Raw genomic sequence first — 20,637 nt, forward strand, 5'->3', positions numbered from 1 at the left:
ATTTTGCTTTGCCCTCCTTGTCTATTGTTGACCGTCTTCAGAGAGGGCTTTAGAGATGTGAAATACAGTGTGTGCTGTGACCAATGCGTAGGAGCCCCTGTGACGCAGTTTCAAGTGCAGCCACGGAATCCATTTGGCATATTTAGATCTACTTTTAAAATAGCACGAAGCACTCTGCTGTGCGCGTGTGTGTGCGAGTTAAAGTCTCCACTCCTCATCTATGCCCACAATTGGGGGCGACAGTGTGTTCAGCACATGAGCAGATCTCACCTGGAGGAAGTTACGCCATTACACGGGAGCCTCCTTAAGCCATGTCATTACCTCCAGGTGTTGTTTTCCAACTTTCCATTGACACTTTGCACTTCACAGTAACCAACATACCTGGGGAAAACATAGTACCATTAATAGTATGATCAGCAACATGGTCTGCTTTGATTACTAGAGTAACATATTGAAACTAATAATATATCTCAACTATATTTTTTGCCAAAAACCATTCGGAAAAGTTTTCACTGAACTACTGAACTACTATACAATCTTTACTACTAGCCACCATTTGCTCTAAAATGAGTAACCTTTAGGTGTACAATCTGTGCTTTGCAACCTATGAACTGCTATCACCAGCACTGCGCTGCTTCTCACAGTCAGCACACAAGCACCTTCGGATTCCATGTTAGCTCCAGGTGTGTTATACAACTATCTAGTGTAGACATTTCCTCTGCACCACATTAGGCAGTGACTATCACGTTCAAAGAGAATGATCAGGTGAATTTGAGGATATGCTGTCTGACACTGTTCCAAGCTGGCCTCCACCCCACCCCCACAGTCCTCATCATTCTTATCTAATATAAGTGATTTCCAGCACAACCCCTCTGAAATCCCGCTTAGCCTCCTTTCCCTTTCAGCTCATGAGATTAAAGTTGATATGAAGCATACGGCCTCTGCTGTTAGCAAAATTAAACAGCCTGGCATGCAGGAATAACTCCCCTCCTCTACATACACTTTTGTTTGTTACAATGGCCTACATCGGTCAACAGCGTGAAAGAGACAGAGCCACAAGTAACACCTCACTGAGCTGTACTAAGTCAACATCTGATCGACTCCCAACACAACCACTACATTTCAAATATTGAATTCCGGTATCAAAAAGTCACTTGACCATAGTCTGCGGAATATGTATCGCACTATTCCAAAAGTAAACTCTTCTGAAAAACACCACCTACACAAGTGCAGAAAAAGGGCTTATTTTCTGCCCTGTAAAACATGATATCCTGAAAATGCAGTGAATATGCAAAACTGACCTTAATCTTTACTCAGCCTTCTACTCTGTATGTGCCAGGCCCCTCCGTTTATATGAAAATAATCTACCCATGTACGCAGAGGAAAATGTATCAAAATGAACTGAGCTGTCAAAACACGGTGCCTTTATCAGAGCCCCAGCTCAATGAGCTCAGAATACCCTGAAACACATGGCTTTATGTAAATACACTGGAAGACATACCAAAATCAAGGAGCAACATTATGTACTAATGAAAACCCTGAAAATCACCCCGTGAGTCTCCACTACAGCACCAGCCTACAGTATTATTAGAATCTATTATGTAGGCTATTCCTCTGACAGACACAAAATACATAGGTTTACAAGAGTATAATATAATCAATAAAAAAGTACTATATTTATAACAATAATACAATACTAAGTGCTTACATAAGTTTACACAGCGTAGTAGGGGAATACAATGCATAATGTGCAAAGCAAACAAAAAAATCCAATAAAATGCAAAGATCAGAGTGACAACAGGGTCTATCAGCAAGTGATTCAGGGGGGAGTGCAGGGAAGGCATCAGTCTTTATAGGCATAATGTAGCGAGGCAGTTAGAGGCATATGAGCACATTTGCAAGCTCTATATAACAGCAGCACAAAGAAGCTTGCTTGTAAAGTGACTTAACGCCTGCAAGAGAGCCCAAGCCTGCATAAAATGTGCTTTCACAGCTCCAGCAAGAATCCATCAAAAGTCTGCCAGTATTGTGCTTCACCACAGCTATTGTCGTCTCCCACCTTTCATGGTCAAAAAAAGGTCACTGTGTTTTTTTTTTTTGCTGCTTTCTTGTTTCCATTAGAAATAATAGGCGATATTGTATGTAACACACAGAGACCTACCCCCCTAATCTAGGTTTTCTCAGTGCCGCAGTGTTTTTGGCCTGTGGCGATCGGCAAACACTGCTCCCCTGATTAACTTTGATGCATGAACCTGAGCCGAGTATCTCAGGAAGTCATCTGTGTGGAATTTATTTGAGTTGTGTATTGTCCCCCAGCGGCAGGAGGTTCCTGTGCCTGGACCTGCCAGCGGACAGCCCGGAATCCCAGAGTGCACCGGGCCTGGCGGGGGGCGCAGCCTCACCCCTCTACGATCCCGAGACCTCGGCTTAATTCTTCAACCCACTCCCAACGAAAACATTTTGATATGGCGCAACAAGTGGACAACTACCAAGACAAACTGAAAATACCACAGCAGCTGGGAGAAAAGTTAATTTCTATGATACAGACAGAACCCAGAAAGAAAATGCTACAATGCCTTACTGCAATATTGTTGTATACAACTATATCAATAAAGTATTCCCCCAACACAATACACAATTTATAAGGATCATTATCGCAGATATTAACAACAGATACCGGAGTAAACTATGCAGTTATGAAGACTGCGCTCAGCATAGTGTTAGTATAGAATGAGTGTACAGTGTCTGTACAAACAGGTGTAAAAGTTTACAGAAGGTGTTTACAGTAGTGTTTACTATACTCACTGTAAGATACACTACAGAAAATAAATAATCCTGGCATTACTACAGTGCTGCAGTAGCTCTTACAGGTTCATAACACAGTAAACTACACATTCCCATATATAACAGTACTACAGTAACTTGCAGTAGTATTTTGCAGAAACTGTAGTTTTTTTTATCATGTTTTGTTGTTGTTTTTTTCACAGGGAAAGATTGCATCTTTTTGGAGGCACAAACAGACTCTGCTTTCTAAGATGTTAATAAAACTGTGGGTTGGGAACTGGAGATCATTTCACATGTTCAGAGTGAGACGCTCAAAACTAGACAGATTTGCAAAGGCGCCAATAAATGCTTGCAGTTATCGCCATCTGTGAGAGTTAAAGAGTTACCTGAATATAGTCCAAAGAGATATGAGACTGCCAAAGCAATTAAAAAAAAATCTAAAATCAAGCCTTACATGACCAGCACAGCACTAAATACATCATTATTATTTATGATTATTGTGATTATGATTATTAATTAATATTGTTGTTGTTGTCCTAAATATTTTATATAGAACAACTCAGATTCGACAAGGAACTGGAATAAGTTATATGCTGCAAAGGTTACCCCTGTATAAGCTTCTTTCTACAACAGTAATTTGAACAATCTTACAAATCTCCCTAGATGTTAAGGGTGAAGGATCATGCCCAAACCGCAGGCACGCAGAACTGAAATGGTGAGGACAGTTAACAAGCTGCAAAGGAAAGAGATGAATGGAAGGTCCTACATGTGCAGTAAAAGCAGTCACATGGTCTGCAGCCACATGCTCCAATCAAAAAGACCCCTTCCAGGACCACAGTCTAGCAGCTTTTACAGGTCTCTTTAAATCATAATTTCCATTAAACTCTGCAAAGAGGTTAAACTGGTTCGGTTCCATTAATAATTAGTTCAATTAACTAATTAACACCTTGGGTTAGAATGAAAACCAGAAATGTTCTGGTTCATAAACTGACAATGACTGCATAATGAGCGTGGAAGAAACCCCCCGCCAAGGAACCTGAATAAATTCACCTTTCATAGACCAGGACATGAGTTCTGGGCAGCTGCCGGACAGTCGAACAATTAATATCACTGGTGCTGCCAGAAATGAGCAACTAATTCCAGAAATTCATGAGGAGCAAGGATACTTGAGCTTGTTGATTACTTGGAAGATATTTCTTTCTCTTTCCAGTATGGGGAAGTGGTGGTCTTGGGAAGCTTTGGATGATTCGATGACCAGATTTAAGTAAGTCTTTTTTGTGTATAACCCATTGATAATCTGCTGATAAGAAAACACCTAAAACTATTCACTCTCTCCTATAAACACACAATGTGCAGCATCAAAGAACCCTGCCAGCACGACTAGGGTCTGAGTTCATCCTCCCACTCAGTTCTGAATTCCCATCAGCCCCTTTGACACTGGCCTGCAATAAGACACACATGGTAACATTTTGCTGGAACAATTACCCTGCCATTTAACCTGCAAAAGCCGTGGTTACATAAGGCATGCTCTAAAACTAAAGTATTGGCCCTATTCTCATTCTTCATGACAGGTTTGTTTTCACTGTCTAAGCTACTTATGGTACAGCTATGTGTTGATGTTTTTGATCCTCTCACTAAAAAACAAACGCCTACACTCCCACTGCTCAAAGGTAAAGTACACAGATCCTGAGGTGGAGAGTGTTCCTATACCAATAACCCCTGATCTGTTATTCTGACTCAAATTAATAATTTTTGAGAGGATTGGAATGTGAAAAAACACTCTTCCAACCAATTTATTTTTCAGGTCAGGGCCCAATATAAGCAAAAGCCACGAGAAGTTTATACCAGTCGTCAGATCAGAACAACTGAAAAGAAGTCTAACACGAGTACTCAACTTGAGTTCTCAAAAGCCGTTAAAAGGGTACTGGTTCTCCCTCCACCAGAACTCATAACTAATTACATCAACTATTTTTGTAACTGTTCTTCTTTGATGTTTTTCCAAAGTATTACACTGCTGGCAATTAAAAGACTTCAATAAACCCTGCAGAACTATATCCTTTGGGAAGGGAGTTGAAGACCTCTCTGTCTGCAAGTGACCTTGTCTTACTTATCCCGACAGAGTGAATAGTTGGCTCAGAGTCCTTTAGTGAAGGAACGGGGGGGCAGGCTATCATTATGGACTTGAGATATGAATCTAGCCTGAGATAAAGGACCCGACCCTACACTTGTTCCTTTAAAACTGAATGACTGACAGCCAAGAATCTGCACTCTGAATCAAAAAAGCTCAGCGATTACACCAGATCGCTTATTTCGAGTTAGGTGTCCCGAAGCATAGAAAGCGCTAGTGTTCCCTAATGACACAGATGACTGAGATTAGCTTGCAAACCCCTGACCTTTAACCCAGAGACCAAGAGAGGTTGGGGGTGGGGGGGGGAGGCACAATCCTCGTTCTGTTTCCACATGAAAAGTGCACAGGCATTGCCACAGCCATCCACAGCAGGAAACCTTTGATGCTGTTGAGTGACAAGATACATGTTTCATTGGGGGCAGGGGCTGAAACAGAGAAAATAAGGACACCCGCAGAGATGTTGGTTAAGCTCCTGAAAAAGTTCCCCATTCCTAAAGGCTTCAAAGGCATTAACAAGAACCTCTCCAAAAATACCTTTCTCCAGTATTCGGTTGTTTTTTTGTTCTTGCACCCCTCCAGCAAGATCTTAGTAGAAGTTCCAGTAAATTGAATTTCCAACTGAATACACTGAAGCCTCAGAGCCCAGGAATGCAGCTGCCCCCTACTAGCATCCCCACCCCCTTTACTTCCCCCCCACCATCCCTCATGTCCAGCCTTTTTACGGGAATATCGGCCCCAAAGCCGAAGCACAAGTGACCATCAAATATGTTAATGTATTCATCTTGCATTTTTACATAACAATCCGCCACCCAAATTAAGTATGCGTGCCAAAGCTCACCGTTGTTTCTCAGAGCTTAGTGGAGTGGGGAAAAGAGCAAGAGAGAGAGGGAGGGGAAAAAGAGGAGAGAAGGATGAGGGGGTGGGCCACCATACATCAAAACACACTCAAGTTCAATAGATTTCTCCTCCCTAAGTGATTGCTGAATAGCATGCATTACATCACATGGGATTAGAGCGGAGTTGTGCCGAGGTGTGAGTCTGGGGCGATTCTGTTCCTTGTGCTCTGTAGCGCGGGGGCACCACTAAGATTCAGGACATTTTAAAATAAAGCAGGGGAAGGGGACCACTTTGCATTGTTTCCCCCCCAAAGCACTCAAACTCTTCACGGTTGCAGTATAAAACTAAAAGGAAGGGCACGATGCCTAGCAAACACAGCAAACCCAAAGGCAGATAGATAAGATAGATATTAAAAAACTCAATCTTTGAGAATCTTTGTCCTGAACCCGAGTTCATTTTGTTCCTCAATCCGAAAAAAAATATATATGTAAAATTGATTTTAATTATCCACAAAATAAAATAAAGGGATTTTTTTTTTACATAACACTATCAACTCCGGGTTCATTTGTAAACTGATTAGTTGAAGAAGCCGAGCAGATGGCTAGGGGGAAAAGACTGTAATGTGCAATGCCCAAGTCTCCCTCCCTCCCTGCCTGCCTCCGTCCTGTTGCAAAGAATGTGGCAACTATCTCAGACAAGTTGTACATTGGGTTTGATGTGCAGTAGCCACAACAAAACACAATGTTCCAAGTTTCCCCGTCCGAGATGGCACGTGTAAACACCCTCGGCTGAAAGGAGACAAAGTGGATGTTTTAAGGTCTGTTTAAGAACCACAGCGACAAGAGCTTGAGCCAAGCCTCAGCAATCAGGCACAAGGCGATCTATTTTTAACAAGGCGCTGATTAGAAAGCTTGTAATGATCCTAATGGACTGATTTTTTTTTTTTTTTGCAGAATCATATATTTGTTTGGAAATGCAGAGTGCTACTGTTAGTGGTATATTCACAGTCAGCAGGAAAGCCAGTAATTATGCTACTTATTTTCCTTCACTCAGGCTAACCTCAAACAGGCACCAATTAATAACTTATTGAAGAGCATTGAGATTGGTTTTCTTAAATTATAGTGACAGCTACATAAATTACTCTTCAATAACTCAATAAACTACATGAGCCTGTGAAAATGCATAGGGGACCAAAGTGGCATTTGCAGGTGGTCACTGTAGCCCATACCTGTAATATATTGCATTATAGCCATATTGATTACTAGATGAAAACGAAGGATATTTTTGATTAGCCAGACCTTCTTTTTTATCAGGAACAGCTCCCAAAGTAATACAATTATTTTGAATGAACGGATTTAATCCATAATGTTTAATTGATGACCAACCTTTTTCGGAGTTGGAAAGCTGATAAAGCCATCAACAAATGCCATGTTAATTTGCTCTGCTTTGCAAATCGCTGACACTTCTCATTTGGAGGCTTGGAGACTTAGGTGACTGGCAATCAGTGTCCGTAAAAATTAGATACTAGTAGTACTAGTAACCCCTTCTTCCCACCTAAACCCGGTTCGGCTATGGATCGCAACATGCTGGGACGAAACAGTAGTGTGGTCCACTGTACTATACTAGTAGTATCCCAGTTAACACACACCGTTTAATTATGGTTTTTATAAGGTTGGGGCCACGTTGTAGCAAGGTAAAATTTTAGCTGGGATAGATGCGGTTTAATTTCGGCAACTACAGGAAGAACAGAATGCAACAAACAAACAAACAAACAAACAAACACAAACGAATGACCACGACCACAGCTTTGATGCACATGCATTATTCCTCAAATTCAAAATGCGACACATAACTGAACAAGGTGGAGCGGGAGCACTTATGAGCTCTAAGCCAACGCACCAACAAGTCCCGTGATCATAGATATGCATATGATTCAGTCTGGGGGAAATGCAACCTGTCCCGCAATGAACATCTAATCTAAATCCGAACCCTCAATTCCTCCAAGTCCGGCTCCGTCCGTCCGCCCGTCCTGGCGCATCTGTGGCACTGCGCTGCCACTCGCCGATGCCAACCCGCCCGCCCGCCCGCCTCACGCTGTCCATCCGCACCGCCCTGCGCGCCGTTCAGACGGGCCGGCCGGCCTCCGCGCTGCGCTTCTGCGCTCATCCATCAAGTTCGGAGGCTGCTTACTCACCTCTGCGCACGGGCCCCGACCCAGTCTCAGCCCCTCTCTCCGAAGGGACGCGGGTGAAACCGCCGCCGCTAGACCCCAACCCTCCACCGGCGGCAGCGAGCGCTGCAGCCACGGCAACAGCCTCTCGCGAGATCTGGGCCCGGGCCGGGGACTGCAGAGCGGGCAGCACCGGCCTCTCGCGAGATCTGGGCCCGGGCCTGGGGGGCAGCGGAGACGGGCGGCTTCGCCTCCTGGCAGGTGCCGCATCCTGTTGCATGTGCGTTAACCCGTTGCGGCTGCTATTCATTCGTCGCGCAAGGTGGCTCCAGAAACAGTGTCCTTGCGGCTTAAGGGGTTGCTAGCACTACAGTAGCCGCACTAACACAACTATTATAGTAACACCGATGAAACGTTTACAGATGTGCGGGGGGGCGTTTAAGCCAAAGTCATTGACTAGATTGTGTTCTGACTTATGCATGGTTGTTAGTGGACTTTTATGTTATTGTTTTGAACCCAATATGTCATGCTTGCAGTTTGAAATGAATGCATGAGTAATCGAGGAAGAAAAAGTGATCTGACTTGCAGCAGGCCATGGTACAGTCTGTATCGTCTCAACTTTGCACCTCTGACGTCACCAGCTTCAAAACCATCTTTCAAGAATCAGTAGAAATGGACGGAGCTGGTTGGTGCATATCTTTTACACATGGTCTTGCACATTATAGTGGGTGACTTAAGCTGTACATTAAGGAGACACTGCCTTCCATGTGTGAAGGAGTAGTTTTGATATAGGGCTGTCCCATTTTGAAAGATTGTTGTTTACACACTTCTGCTAAAAGTAACAGGTGGATTGGTTTGTGTGTAATCTACAGGGTATATTCATAGTGCTTTTCTAAACAAAAAATAAACCCTGCCGTGGTAACATTAATCCTTCAGCCTCTAAATTATTCAGTAATGCCCATCCTCTATTACATATCATAATACTATCGGTGAGATTTCAATCCTTCCTGTTAATAATGTAAACAAGGTTTACTCGTGGTACTTAGGTAAAGGGGAAATTAACCACTTACCTGCTGAGTGCTCCAGTAATATCTGTTTTATCAGCTTTATAGTCATGCAACTCAGTGCCGAATTAGGCATCCGGGGCCAAATTCAACCCCTTAGTGACTTAGCTTCTGCAGCCGAGGTATTAATCTCTGTGTTATGTAATAGTACAATTACCATGCCAAATGTAACTCCTAATCAGAAAATAAAGCATTGCTCCTTTGTGATTTTTAAAGTACATTTTCATGGCTGTTTTAAAATAGGGGAGTAATATATGATACCATTAACTTGCTAATGAACATAAGCACAGAACCTTATAATACAATATAATATCATACAATTCCAGAACCTAATTAGTCGCACTTGACAAAATGTTGGAATGTGTTTTGGATGTTTCCAAAGCCAACCAACCGTGGGTGCAAGATGCAAGTCAGCCTCTTTGTCTAAGAAACTGACGTGCTGGTGTACAATCACAGTCCGAGTGTGCTTGATTTGTCTAATGCGATTGCAAAAGAACAAGCAGACACACCACTCATTTGGTGCAGATCAGCTTGTGGGTCATTAGACAGCTGTGTCTCACCATACTTGGCCCTAAGCTGATGAAAAATCCTTTACAGCTTTTTGCTCATTCGGTGGCAGGTTTAGAAGCACCTTTTCCCACGTCTGATTACTGATGTGCACTAGGCACCGGGGGGGACCTGTCCCCAACACTCGGGAGATGTATGTTTTTGATGACCAGTTCTCAGTTAAAATCTCACTCTTGGGAGTTCCATGACTTTTGGATCAAAAACAAAAAAATGTTTTTTTCTCCCCAAGAATTCTGCTTTTGTTGGTAGAAGTTTTGTGTGTGTGTTTTCTTTTTGTTTGCACTAGATCTATCCATCATTTGTCATGAGTGCTGGTGTAGTGTATGTGACTTAACCCACTGTATACAGTGAGCCCTATCACTCCGGGAAGTTACATGACTCATTTATAGCTCACAGTTTTCCAGATCGTAGTTCTTAGAAGAAAGGAATCACATTAAGCTTGGGTTTCCCAGTCCTGGTCCCCAGTGTCTTATCATTCCAGCTAAGTGCTCAGTTACTTTACTGATCCCTTAATTGAACTAATAATTCTTTATTATTAGTCTTTATCACACCCCTTTTATGTGTCCAGACAGTCAAAAGTGGTATAATTCAAGTCACTTATTCACTTGCCAAAGTCATTTCAAATCCCCAGCTGTTTGGGTGCTGAAATAATTAAAGCAACTGGCAAACGATTAGCACAATTAAGCGAATTAAGAGTTTAATTCATCAACAGAGAGCTTGGACAAACCAAACAAACAAATAAAGTGATTTATATCCTCTGGCTACCTGCATCAGGCTTCCTAAATTAAGTCCCCTCAGTCTTTCCCTTTAAGTTTAAAGGCTGTTGCTCCAAGTACCTCAACAGACTGAAGTCGACACATTAGTTTTGCCACTATTTAATACAAGATACGTGATTTGATTAAGGTGTTTTAAATAAGCAGCCACAAGACTGTGGAGGATAGACTGGATTAGGAAACTGGGATTACTGACTAAACTAATCAGCAGCACCCCCTATACCATATATGTATATTCTGCTCACCTCACAAAAAAACAACATGAGGGATACTTTTGAGAAGGTTTATTACATTAAAGAAAACATAGTATGTAATGTTTCTGGAGGAGGTGAATTCTACTGTAGCAGCTAGTTGGAAATACCAGCCAGTGTGTGAGTGTGTGTGTGTGTGTGTGTGTGTGTGTGTGTGTGCGTGCTTGTCACATAGAGGGCTCGGCTGTCTCACTGACTGGTCTTGGAGCTACACTACCTCTTAATACGATTCTGTTTTATCACCAGTAAGTTGTATTGCCAGCCCTATATAGAACACCCAAATTGTTCAAATGGAAGAGAACTCCACTTCTAAAGTGCAACACAGAAAACAAAGTACATATATATTATTATTATATGTAAATAATATCAACCTCAATGTTTTCTCCATCTCATTCTTATTTCCTATGGTTACCAGTATAGTTATCGCAGTCACAATTATGTGTTATCGCGCTAAGTTCTTCTACAGAAATGGACATGTTATCCCATGTGGAAAAGGTCCTACACGAAGCACATAGACATTCATTGAAATATATATGTGTGTGCATGTGGGTGTGGATATTGGAGAGGTTTGCTGGTGACTTCATAGTTTGTTGGTGGATCCTTCTTTGGGTTTCAGGACTTAAAACAAACATTTGAAAATATAAATCATAGCTGATACAGAGCCATGCCATATTAAAATAAACAGTCATAGTGAAAGTACACCTAGGGAGGGGAAAAACACCAAGCACAAATGGGAGCAGACACAAATACCACAGTATGATGTTGCTTGGCTATGGGTATGGTGCTGGACCTTATGCAGATGCTCCTGCAAAAGGCTAACATGTATACCATAGGTGCAAAAGTATGATAGGACAACTGGACAGTCCCACAATTTAGTTGGAGGGTGTTCATTTTAATACAGCATGGCACTATGTATTAGTTCAGATTAACACTCTCAAACTCCTGATTCAGAAGAAAGAGGCAGGGATAGCCTAGATTAATCTAGGGTCTTTGGATATATTGTGTGTCTGTGTGTATGTATGTATGTGTGTGTGTGTATGTGCTTTTTTCAAACCACATGCACGCATTAAAAAGGTTTAATACGGCTCCAATTGTGGCTGGCAGCTTTCCAAAATGGGTTTTTTACCATCATCGGTCTCGGCCTTTGTGAAACTGACCGAGGCAAAACTTAACAGAGGAGCAAGTTGTGTGAGTGTCAGTGTGTGGGTACATGGACTGACGAGAACACCGTGTCCAGGGCCGGGTGCCTCAGAGGTCATCTGTCTCCCCATCGAAGGGCATGGTGTCCAGCTCCACAGTGACCTGGCTGGGCTCCCCGCTGCCCACCCAGCCAATGGGCGTGCGGTTGAAAGAGGGCCGGGCAGCGAGGTCTTGATGGTAGACCACCGCTTGCTCTGGCTCCTCGGGGGCCATGTCAATATCCGGCAGCTGGAACGTCATCAGCTTAGAGGCCTTCTCGTAGCCCCCAAAGGGCATGGCGGTCCTGTAGAAGCACAGGAAAGAGGGGAAAGGGGGTTCTCAACACTCTCTCTCTCAGTTTTCAATGCATTCAACTGACAGGAGCCCCTCAGAGCACACCTGAATTCCTACCAGATCGTATATTCCACAGAGTTCAAATGTCATTACTAACTTCCCAGTTTCCTCATTTCACTCAATTTCCTCATCTGATGTCTCTCACAAGTGACCCTGCTCCACATGTAAAGTAGTTTGCAAAACTAACATGTTTTTACACTGATAAATCATTCATAATTCTGCTCTGGAACAAAATGTTTTGCAGCTACTGAGATGTAAGCTCTGGCTTGGTATTTTAGATTTGGTGCTTGGCATTTTATTAATTGTAATGCAGCGTTAGTATTTGTGTCCTTATGTAAGCACTTGTGTAATCTAGTATTATGTTGTAAATATAGTATCGGATACTGATTATATTTCACTCTTGTAAACCTATAAAAATACATTAATAAATAAGAAGAATTACATTTTTGGGCTGGGGGTAGCATGTACATAATAAATTACAGTTTGAAACCATACATAAAAAAAATATATAATGCATAATAACAGTCAGTTTACTACAGCAGAGCATGGCATTATACAGTAGCTTTTACAGAATGAAACAGTGACAGATGGGATCACTGCTTTTGGATTCAACTGAATTCCTACCATCTTGCTACTTCTCATATCCCATAACTAAATGATCCCTGTCTTTATTTTTGATCTTCAGCAAGGTGTAGCAGTTGCACACCCCACCATATAGGGGGTGCTAGCAAGTACCTATTGAAGCACTTGTATTTGGGCAGGTCGTCCTTGGAGCAGGGTCCTGGCATTCTGAATCTCATGGTGGCCGTCAGTTCCTCATTCCCTTTCATGGCCCGTTCCCATGGAGATATGTACGTCTTCACTATCTCCACCCTTGTCTTCGATCTGCCCTTGTCCCCACCTTTTCCACCAGAGACACCTGGGGGGAGAGACGGGGAAGGCAGAAAATGTAAAGGCGTTCTATGGCTGCTATTATCCTTTTCCACTGCTCACCTCTTTTCTGTCTCCACTTTGCCTCCTCAAGACACAGAAGACACACTGTTTCCATTCAAGACCCAGAAACTTGGAAAATGTTTTCAGGAATACCTACCATGTCCTTCAATCACCCCAGTGCCACCGACGCCACCTGCGCCAGCTCCCCCGGTGCCCCCGGCTCCCCCGGCGCCCCCGGCCCCTGCCCCAAAGCCCTTGCTACGGTCTCCAGGTTTGGGAGGGGGGACAGGAGGGTGCATGAGTTTGCCCCCGCCAATCTGGCCCACCATCTGCCCGCTGACCAGATGGCCACCCACGTCCATCATGCTGAGCCCCGACTGCATCTCCCCCCCCAGGCTGGGCACCAGCTTGTGGAAGTTTTCCTGCAGGGACAGGTGACACAGAGACACAGCAACCCAGCATTACATGGGACACCTGTCACAACACGCTTCTGTCTATCTGCTATAGAGGGCAGTCTCGGTTCACAGTGTTTATTGTTCCTGTTCTGCAACAGTTCTGAAATATACACATAATGGCACATATTCGAAGAGGACGAGAGTCCACAAGGTTAAGGTTCTTCATTGACAGAGAGCGCCATATGCTGCCCAAGACCCAACTGGATTGAAAGGCATTGTATTTAGTTTAATTAAATTTATTTTATATTCTGCACAGTGGGGAATATGCACTTCTGTGGCTGCGACTATCCTGACTTTAGATTTAATCATTTCGAAAAAAAAAGACCTATTTTGGCAATGCTAGCCAGTGCAGTTCAGCACCATCTGTTAATTAAGACATAAATTGTAGCAAAAGAAGATGCACTTTAAGTAAGATCCAAAAGACTTACTCTTGACAAAGGCTGTTTTGCCAAAAGGTTGGGAGTGTTATTTGGCTCCTGCTGACTGAATTGTATGAATCTTCATGGAAAAGGATTCATTCTTGAGAATAAGAAGAGCCTTTATGATTGTATTGTGAGAGCGTCTCCTTTTACTATAATTTGTGTTGATTTATGTTGAGGATTTTGCATGTGCTCCAGTTCTCTGGAGGTGATGTGGAAGGAACTACAGTGGGACTTGACTGCGATAAATAGCCCTTTTGTATTAGAAACCACTGTGACTGTGATTTTGCTGCAGTTGAGAAGTTGATCAAACACAAAAAACAAAGAATAGGAAGGGGGAAACAAGGCCAAATTCATACATTTTCCACAGCTGTGACTGTGGGCAGACACATATTATCACTCTAATTTTCAAAAGGAACTTTTAGGTAGTGTTTAGGTAGCACAAGGAAATGTGCTTAAAATACAGATACATAAAAGCATTTGAATACCGCCCGCCAAATGGCAATTATTTGGAGCCACCTACACTCAATAAAGTGAGTCTAATAATCATGGCCAGATGCTGGGAAAAGAGACTTCCTCTACTCTGCTCAAAAAAGGCGAGTGTTTTTGTGTGTGTGGTATCTGCTTCCATCTCTCCCCTCCTCTCCTCCTCTCCTCCTCCTCCTCTCCTCTTTTCCTCCCTCACCATTGACTCGGGGTTAAAGAGGTCAGGGTTGTTCTCCCAGATGAACTTCTCCACCCTCTTCTTCCTCAGTTTGAACATCTTGGAGCCCTTGTTGCTGAGCAGAGACAGCTCCTCTAGCATGATGTCCTTGGGGGTGCTGATCTTCTTGCCCAGGTTCAGCTTGGATGACTCTGGCTCGGTCTGCTCTAGGACTGGCCATGAAAGTACACACACACAGAGAATCAAACACAGTCAAAAGGACGGTCCACCGTAAAGCTTATGGTGGCCCCATAAAGATTACAGTTTGTGAGACAAATTCATGAGTTAGAGAAGGCAAGGAGGATGAAGACATTCATTGATGTTGATCTGACCTCCTATCACACTGAAAACTTGAACCCACACTCCTTTACTTTCCCAAAAGTCCCTAGAGCATTTCATTCCAGGCATTTTGATTATGTACTTTTTGTTAGTACATAAAAAAACGAGTTCCTTTCATTTGCTTACTTATTTAAACTGGAATCTCAAATCTATAAGGCTGTTAATCAAAAAAGAAGGAGAAATGTAAAACCCAAACAAACATTTCTGGCCAATACTATCTACTTCCTTTCTTCTCATGTGATGAATAACTACGATTTCTTATCTCTCGCCTGTGTGTGGGCGATAATGTTGATCAGATAGTGCCTGCTGCTCTCATTTCCCTACACGCTGCCTCCCAGCTCGCAAAACTTCCCCCCCACGGGCCACTGTGTAAAACAACGGTGAGCTCATCTGACCTCGCCTGTAAGTTATCGCAGGCGCTGATACATATTCACACTTCCTTAACCAGAACAGACAGCTCTTTCAGTCAACGCTGAGCCGGACTGAAACTGAAATCGAGGCTCAGTGGTCCAGGGGTTTTGTTTATGTTTTAATCCGATTGATTGGATTTGATTGCTTTGTTAATTCAGTTCCACTCACGGAGGTTCAGAGGTTTGTTGACTCATGCCCTCGATGATCTCATAGGAAATGTCAAGGCGGGCAATACAATGCTTCCTCACCAGTCTGCTTACCTCATCGTATTTGCATGGGCGGGCAGTGGTGGAAGTTATGGCCTGACCTCACACTGCGCACTGTTGGCGAAGGCGTGGGAAAGCATGGCGATCCAAGGCCGATTGGCATAAACATTAATCATGCTTAGTTTTAACACCATTGCATGTAGATCTGATCTGACTATGACCATCACTTTTACTGATCTACCATTTTGCTCACTTGATCATAGTTCATTTATGTTGCCTTTTCATTGTACGTTTATTTATTTATTTGCACTTATTGTAATTTGTTATGTGATTCGGTAATAAATAAGGAGAAGGAGAAGAAGAAGAAGGAGAAATCGAACAAGGAGGAGAAGGAGAAGAAACTGCAAAAGAAACCCATGGTAAAGCTATGAGTTTTCCCACACAAAAGTGACCAGGATAACATCTCGCAATTTCAAAGAACAACAAATCATTCCCTCCGCTGCTTTAATCGACAAACAAACTTCATATGCTCACGCGGCGCACGGGTGTGAATTGTTTCTATTGGCTGGATCTGGAAGCCAAGCTTTAGAGCGGGTGCTGGCAGCACAGCTCTGGTGTTAAAGTCGTCCTTCTGTTCAGACGCGCTTTGCTGTGTCTGTCGAGGTGCACGACTTTCCCGAGTGTGAAGGAGAAACTGGAAAGGAACTGAAGGGAACTGAAGTGTTGGCGCTGCGAGCTGCACAGTTTGAGAGGCCCGAACCGCACTAGTTTAGGAAAACAAATGGCTTGTGTGACTAGGAGCTCGGTTCATACGCCAAAACCTACTTGACAAGGGCCCTGACTCTGTGACAGAGCCTCGTCCAAAAAGAAATATAAATCTGTTACAAATAACCCTGACGATGTGCTGCATTTTCAATACGACATAATTACAAAAAAAAAACTTCACCTGACTGTACTGAGAGGCTAACGGTCTGTTCTAGTTTAAATAATGCTTCCTTTATTAGATTTGAATGGCTTAAAAAACCTTGGCTGGGAATTATTTTGTGACTGAATAGTGTGTTTTATTTTGTATAGAGATTGTGAAGAAACACATTATAGTTAAGACTTCATTGCAGGAGGATCAAATTCCAGCCCTTACAATTCATCACTTTAATTCAAGCTATAACATGACATTTATTATTTTCTAATCAAAGCTGGTGGTGCCCAAACTCCTGGGCAGAATATGAGTTGGAGGGACTGATGGTTGACTATCCCTTCTGTACTAGTTCTTATATTCCAAGATAAAAGATGTCAGCACTTATGACTCTCTATATGTGAGGACATCTTCGATGTAGGCACAAAACCGCATACAAACCTAAACGTCCATCTCTGAAAAATGGGCCGTTTCTTCCATCTCTGCCAAGAAACTGTATCACTTCTTTAAAAGGATGCCAAGCTTTCTTTACTTCTTTGGAAGACCGGACAGCGACTAACCCTGGCTTCGTTTGACGTCAAAGAGCTCGTCCTCTGACATCAAGTCAAAAAAGTCACTGATACTCAATCCCACTGACGGCAGAAGGGTGATTTGTTTCAGTGGCGATTGAATTAAAATAATTGGACGGATGTCACAGACTCCAGCTATAGTAAAATGAGCATCCCCCCACAAATACACACATACGCACCCCCCCGCAGAAAAATGAAATAGCATGTGTGACTTCCCCCCACTACTTCTGCTGTACAGATCAGATTTTGCTTGATACTCAAAGGCCAAGCTATCTATTTCTCCCATGCTGGAGCTGTGCTCTCTTTTATGCTCAGTGTTGTGTCACACTTTTTTCCGATTCTAGGCAGTTGGTATTTGGCAGTGCCCTGTGTGGTTATAGATTCGGTCTCATCTGCAAACAAAATAGTCCTGTCTAAAGCAAAGGTCTCAAACTCCTGGTCCTGGAGAATTCAGGTTTTATAGGTCAAACTTAAAGCATCAGTTTGTAAAGACTTTGGAAACACATCATTCTCATGAACTGATCCAATTTGGTAACTAAGCCAAGACTAACTTTGTTCCCAATCTTTAGTATCTGGTGATTTAGGAGGGACCTTGAAAAAGTATGTGGTTTGGGGCTGTCCATGACCAGGGTTGGAGATAATGGTAATGGCTCGTTTTTACATGGGTTTAGTGTGATCAAAATAAAGATGTGAATATCTAATCAGAAAACAGCTTTTTCATATTATAGAAAAGATACTCAAGCACCATTCAGTTTTGGACTGCACTTCCCTCCATCCCTATAGTTGATAGGTGTTCTAAACATCTACATGCCTTATAATAAACAATAGAAAATGGTTGTCGACTCACTTTTAAGAGGGACTAATTTATTCACACTTTCCCACACAGAATCCCATAACCTCCATGATGGTAGAAGACTTACCTTCCTGAGATATTTCTGCAATGATCTTAGAGGACTTTTTCCTCTTGTTTGGGGCTGGGGTCCCTGAGAGAGGCATGACTGCAACCTGAGAAACAGAGACAGTTCATAGTTATTCAATTTAACACTTTGAGATGTTGACTGAGTGATGTCTCCTCATTGTGCAGCACTGTCATGTTTTTCTGCAATCATTTTTAACCCTCCCCCCTTATGTAAACTCCCAACACAAACATGGGATCCCTAGGACAACATTAAAAACATTACTATTAGGTAGCTGCCCCCATGTGGCTCCACACAGAAACAGCAACCTTTGAATTTAATGTCCGGCTTTATAAGGCAACAGCACCGATGCCTGCAGACTAGAACAGCTGTCAGAACCATATTCACATTCAGCATCTCCGATCTGTAGGACGGGGAAGTTTTGGAAAGTCAAGGCTCTCCACATAGCAGTATGGCTGTCCCTTTTTGAGTGAAGGGGGTTCCTAGCATTTTACTGTTTGGGTGATGTGGTTTAAGGCAGACAATGGCAGCGTTGGGCAGGGGTGTCACACTCCATTTCTGAGCCGGCCACCATGATTTCTGGATTGCATCCCAAGCCCACTCTTGTAAAATTGCATCGTTCTCATTGCATGGTGTCCTGGATTAATATTACACTGCTCTTTGAGGTCCAAAGAGTTCTGTGGGTCCTGCATCTTGAGTCAAATATATATTTTAAGCTATCAACTGTAACGACAACAGCAACCACAACAACAACAAAAAAACTATAAAAAGCCTCAGTCAGAAAATAATCAAACTGATTTAGTGACTGAGTACTCCAGTTGGACAAACAACTTGACATGGAACTGGGTTTGAAAGCCCTAAATCCTGACAAGAACCTCAACAGGAAGTCACTCGTCTGTTTATAGGAAAATGGAAGAATCTGTGAAATTGCTTAGGAAAAGAATGGGAATAACGGGCAGGGATATATGCTGACCTAAAAATAAGTTGTGTTCCAATATCACTTTTATTCCTGAGTCAACAAAAATAGCAGTTTTCCACAAGCTGCTTTTTTCCGATGAACCAGTCCAGAAAAGCACCACAGTTGGCATCACTCTGCCTTGACAGGTCTGTCTGTGTAGATCTGCAATGGGAGTCTTGTTTGTTTCTGCTTTTTTGTTTCACAATACAGGTAGGAAAAAACACAAAAATATCTTAATTCCTTAAAGTCAAACAGAAGCCATTCAGTGATTGTTCTATGGAATAACACTTTCGATAGACGCTTCTAAATGTTACAATATGTGCTGCCCCGCTGTACTTTTTGGTGGAACTAAGGTGTTGACTTTACAGTATTCAATTGGGTCCTTTTACACACGTAGACAAAACTATATAAATATCCAATATAAAAATATATGCAATATCCACTGCATTATCTCCAGTTCTACAGCTGTGCTTTGCTGTTTTGGGATTTTTAGATCCTTGGGATTTGACAGTACAATATTACATAGCAGGATCTGTGCTTCTTTAAAACTTTTGGGGTATTGCATTGCATTGACTTTAAGGTAATTCTATCTTCTGGGGGATCTATTTTTATACTTTCGTATTAAAGCAAGACCTTTAGCGATATGGGTTCTGTTTGTGGATAGAGAGATATGCTTACCGCACTGCACACTCTCTCACACACACCTACATGCGTGTGCACCCACACATGCACACAGGTTGCCTTAGATTTATAGAAACTCCCCCAAATTTGTGCCCAGAATGCAATGGGCAATGCCAAGTGGAGAGAGAAAGCCTGCAGTAACATCATTGCAGGCCAGCTCCCTCAGGCTCAGGTTACCTCCAGATGGGTATTCCTGGCGTAGCAGGCTATATAAATCTGTAGCAGCGAGCAGAGTTGGGAGGTCAGCAAATTCTCAGCTCCTATCTGCACAGTAAGACATGTGCTTAAAGAGAAAAACACATACCTGCCTGCAGGCACCTTTCAAATTCCCAAGTGAATCCAAAAAATAAAAACAACAAAAAAAAAAAATGAAAAAGAATAAGTGAGTCTACTTTGCTATTTGAGGAGCAGAAACCCTTGTCCTCCTTAGTCTTCACAAGATGACTGTCTCTACTCTTCCTTTCTTGCCTCTCCTGTAGGCTGCAAGGCTAGCGTATGCACCGAATACACACGGGACTTTCTTGAAGTCTACTTACCTAAGATTTGGGAATCCTTCAAATGAAAAAATGGAAGGTGAAAGCGGTAGCAAAATTGAAAACAAGACCGCAACAAAGTTTTACGAATAAGTGGCGCCACAAAATGTGCAAAGTCCCCGGTTCCTTCTGACCTGCAAGGCTCTCTCTCTACATCACAGGGTGTTGTCGTTGTCCAGGCAAGAGTTTGGATGGCCGGTCCTTGGGGGTCTGCACAGCACAAAGTGCTGATGCAAAGTGCAGGGAGATCAGGAGACTGATACTTTCTTGCAAATGCATCACAGCCCTATATATAGAACCAGGGGGCAGTGAGAGAGAGAGAGGGGAAGAGAGAGGGAGTACGGATGATCAGATGGCTTCCTTTACTGAGGCAAAAGAAAACTAATTAGTGTATCCCTTGCCCTTCGTTAGTTATCACGCTTGGACTATATTTGCACTTTCTCTGTGGCGATAGGGTCCCAGCACTTGACTGTTTTGGATTTGTCCCTCTGTG

General features: G+C 42.8%; 2 protein-coding genes across 4 annotated transcripts in view; both read right to left on the bottom strand.

Annotated features, from left to right (window-relative positions):
* Positions 1-8,055, bottom strand: part of usp54a (ubiquitin specific peptidase 54a) — an 86,062-nt gene extending 78,007 nt beyond the window's left edge. The window contains exons 1-2 of one of the 2 annotated variants that reach the window (XM_066693918.1): positions 7,944-8,055; positions 271-381 (exon numbers count right to left, since the gene is read on the bottom strand). The gene's annotated coding sequence lies outside the window, so the exon portion shown is untranslated. The remainder of the gene's footprint in view (positions 1-270; positions 382-7,943) is intronic. The other variant, XM_066693917.1, reaches the window with a different exon arrangement.
* A 2,537-nt stretch (positions 8,056-10,592) lies between these two features.
* On the bottom strand, positions 10,593-20,400 carry myoz1a (myozenin 1a). Of its 2 annotated transcripts, XM_066693476.1 has the most exons (7): positions 20,279-20,400; positions 20,148-20,163; positions 17,976-18,060; positions 14,600-14,790; positions 13,198-13,462; positions 12,843-13,026; positions 10,593-12,057 (listed from the first exon to the last, which is right to left on the bottom strand). In XM_066693476.1, the coding sequence occupies exons 3-7, from the start codon at positions 18,049-18,051 to the stop codon at positions 11,823-11,825; spliced, it is 951 nt and encodes a 316-aa protein (XP_066549573.1). In that variant the 5' UTR covers positions 18,052-18,060; positions 20,148-20,163; positions 20,279-20,400; the 3' UTR covers positions 10,593-11,822. The 2 variants fall into 2 exon arrangements, with proteins under 2 accessions (XP_066549573.1, XP_066549574.1); XM_066693477.1 differs by lacking the exon at positions 20,148-20,163.
* Between the last annotated feature and the right edge of the window lie 237 nt (positions 20,401-20,637).

This window comes from Amia ocellicauda, chromosome 20 (assembly GCF_036373705.1).
Source record: "Amia ocellicauda isolate fAmiCal2 chromosome 20, fAmiCal2.hap1, whole genome shotgun sequence".
In the NCBI taxonomy this organism is placed as follows: domain Eukaryota; kingdom Metazoa; phylum Chordata; class Actinopteri; order Amiiformes; family Amiidae; genus Amia; species Amia ocellicauda.

Excerpts from the sequence above, each read along its gene's own strand:
- myoz1a (XM_066693477.1), bottom strand. The coding sequence starts at position 18,051 with ATGCCTCTCTCAGGGACCCCAGCCCCAAACAAGAGGAAAAAGTCCTCT. Across the intron at positions 14,791-17,975 it reads TGCAGAAATATCTCAGGAAG|TCCTAGAGCAGACCGAGCCA; the intron begins GTAAGTCTTCTA and ends TTTCATGGCCAG. Across the intron at positions 12,058-12,842 it reads AAATACAAGTGCTTCAATAG|GACCGCCATGCCCTTTGGGG; the intron begins GTACTTGCTAGC and ends GTGCTTCTACAG.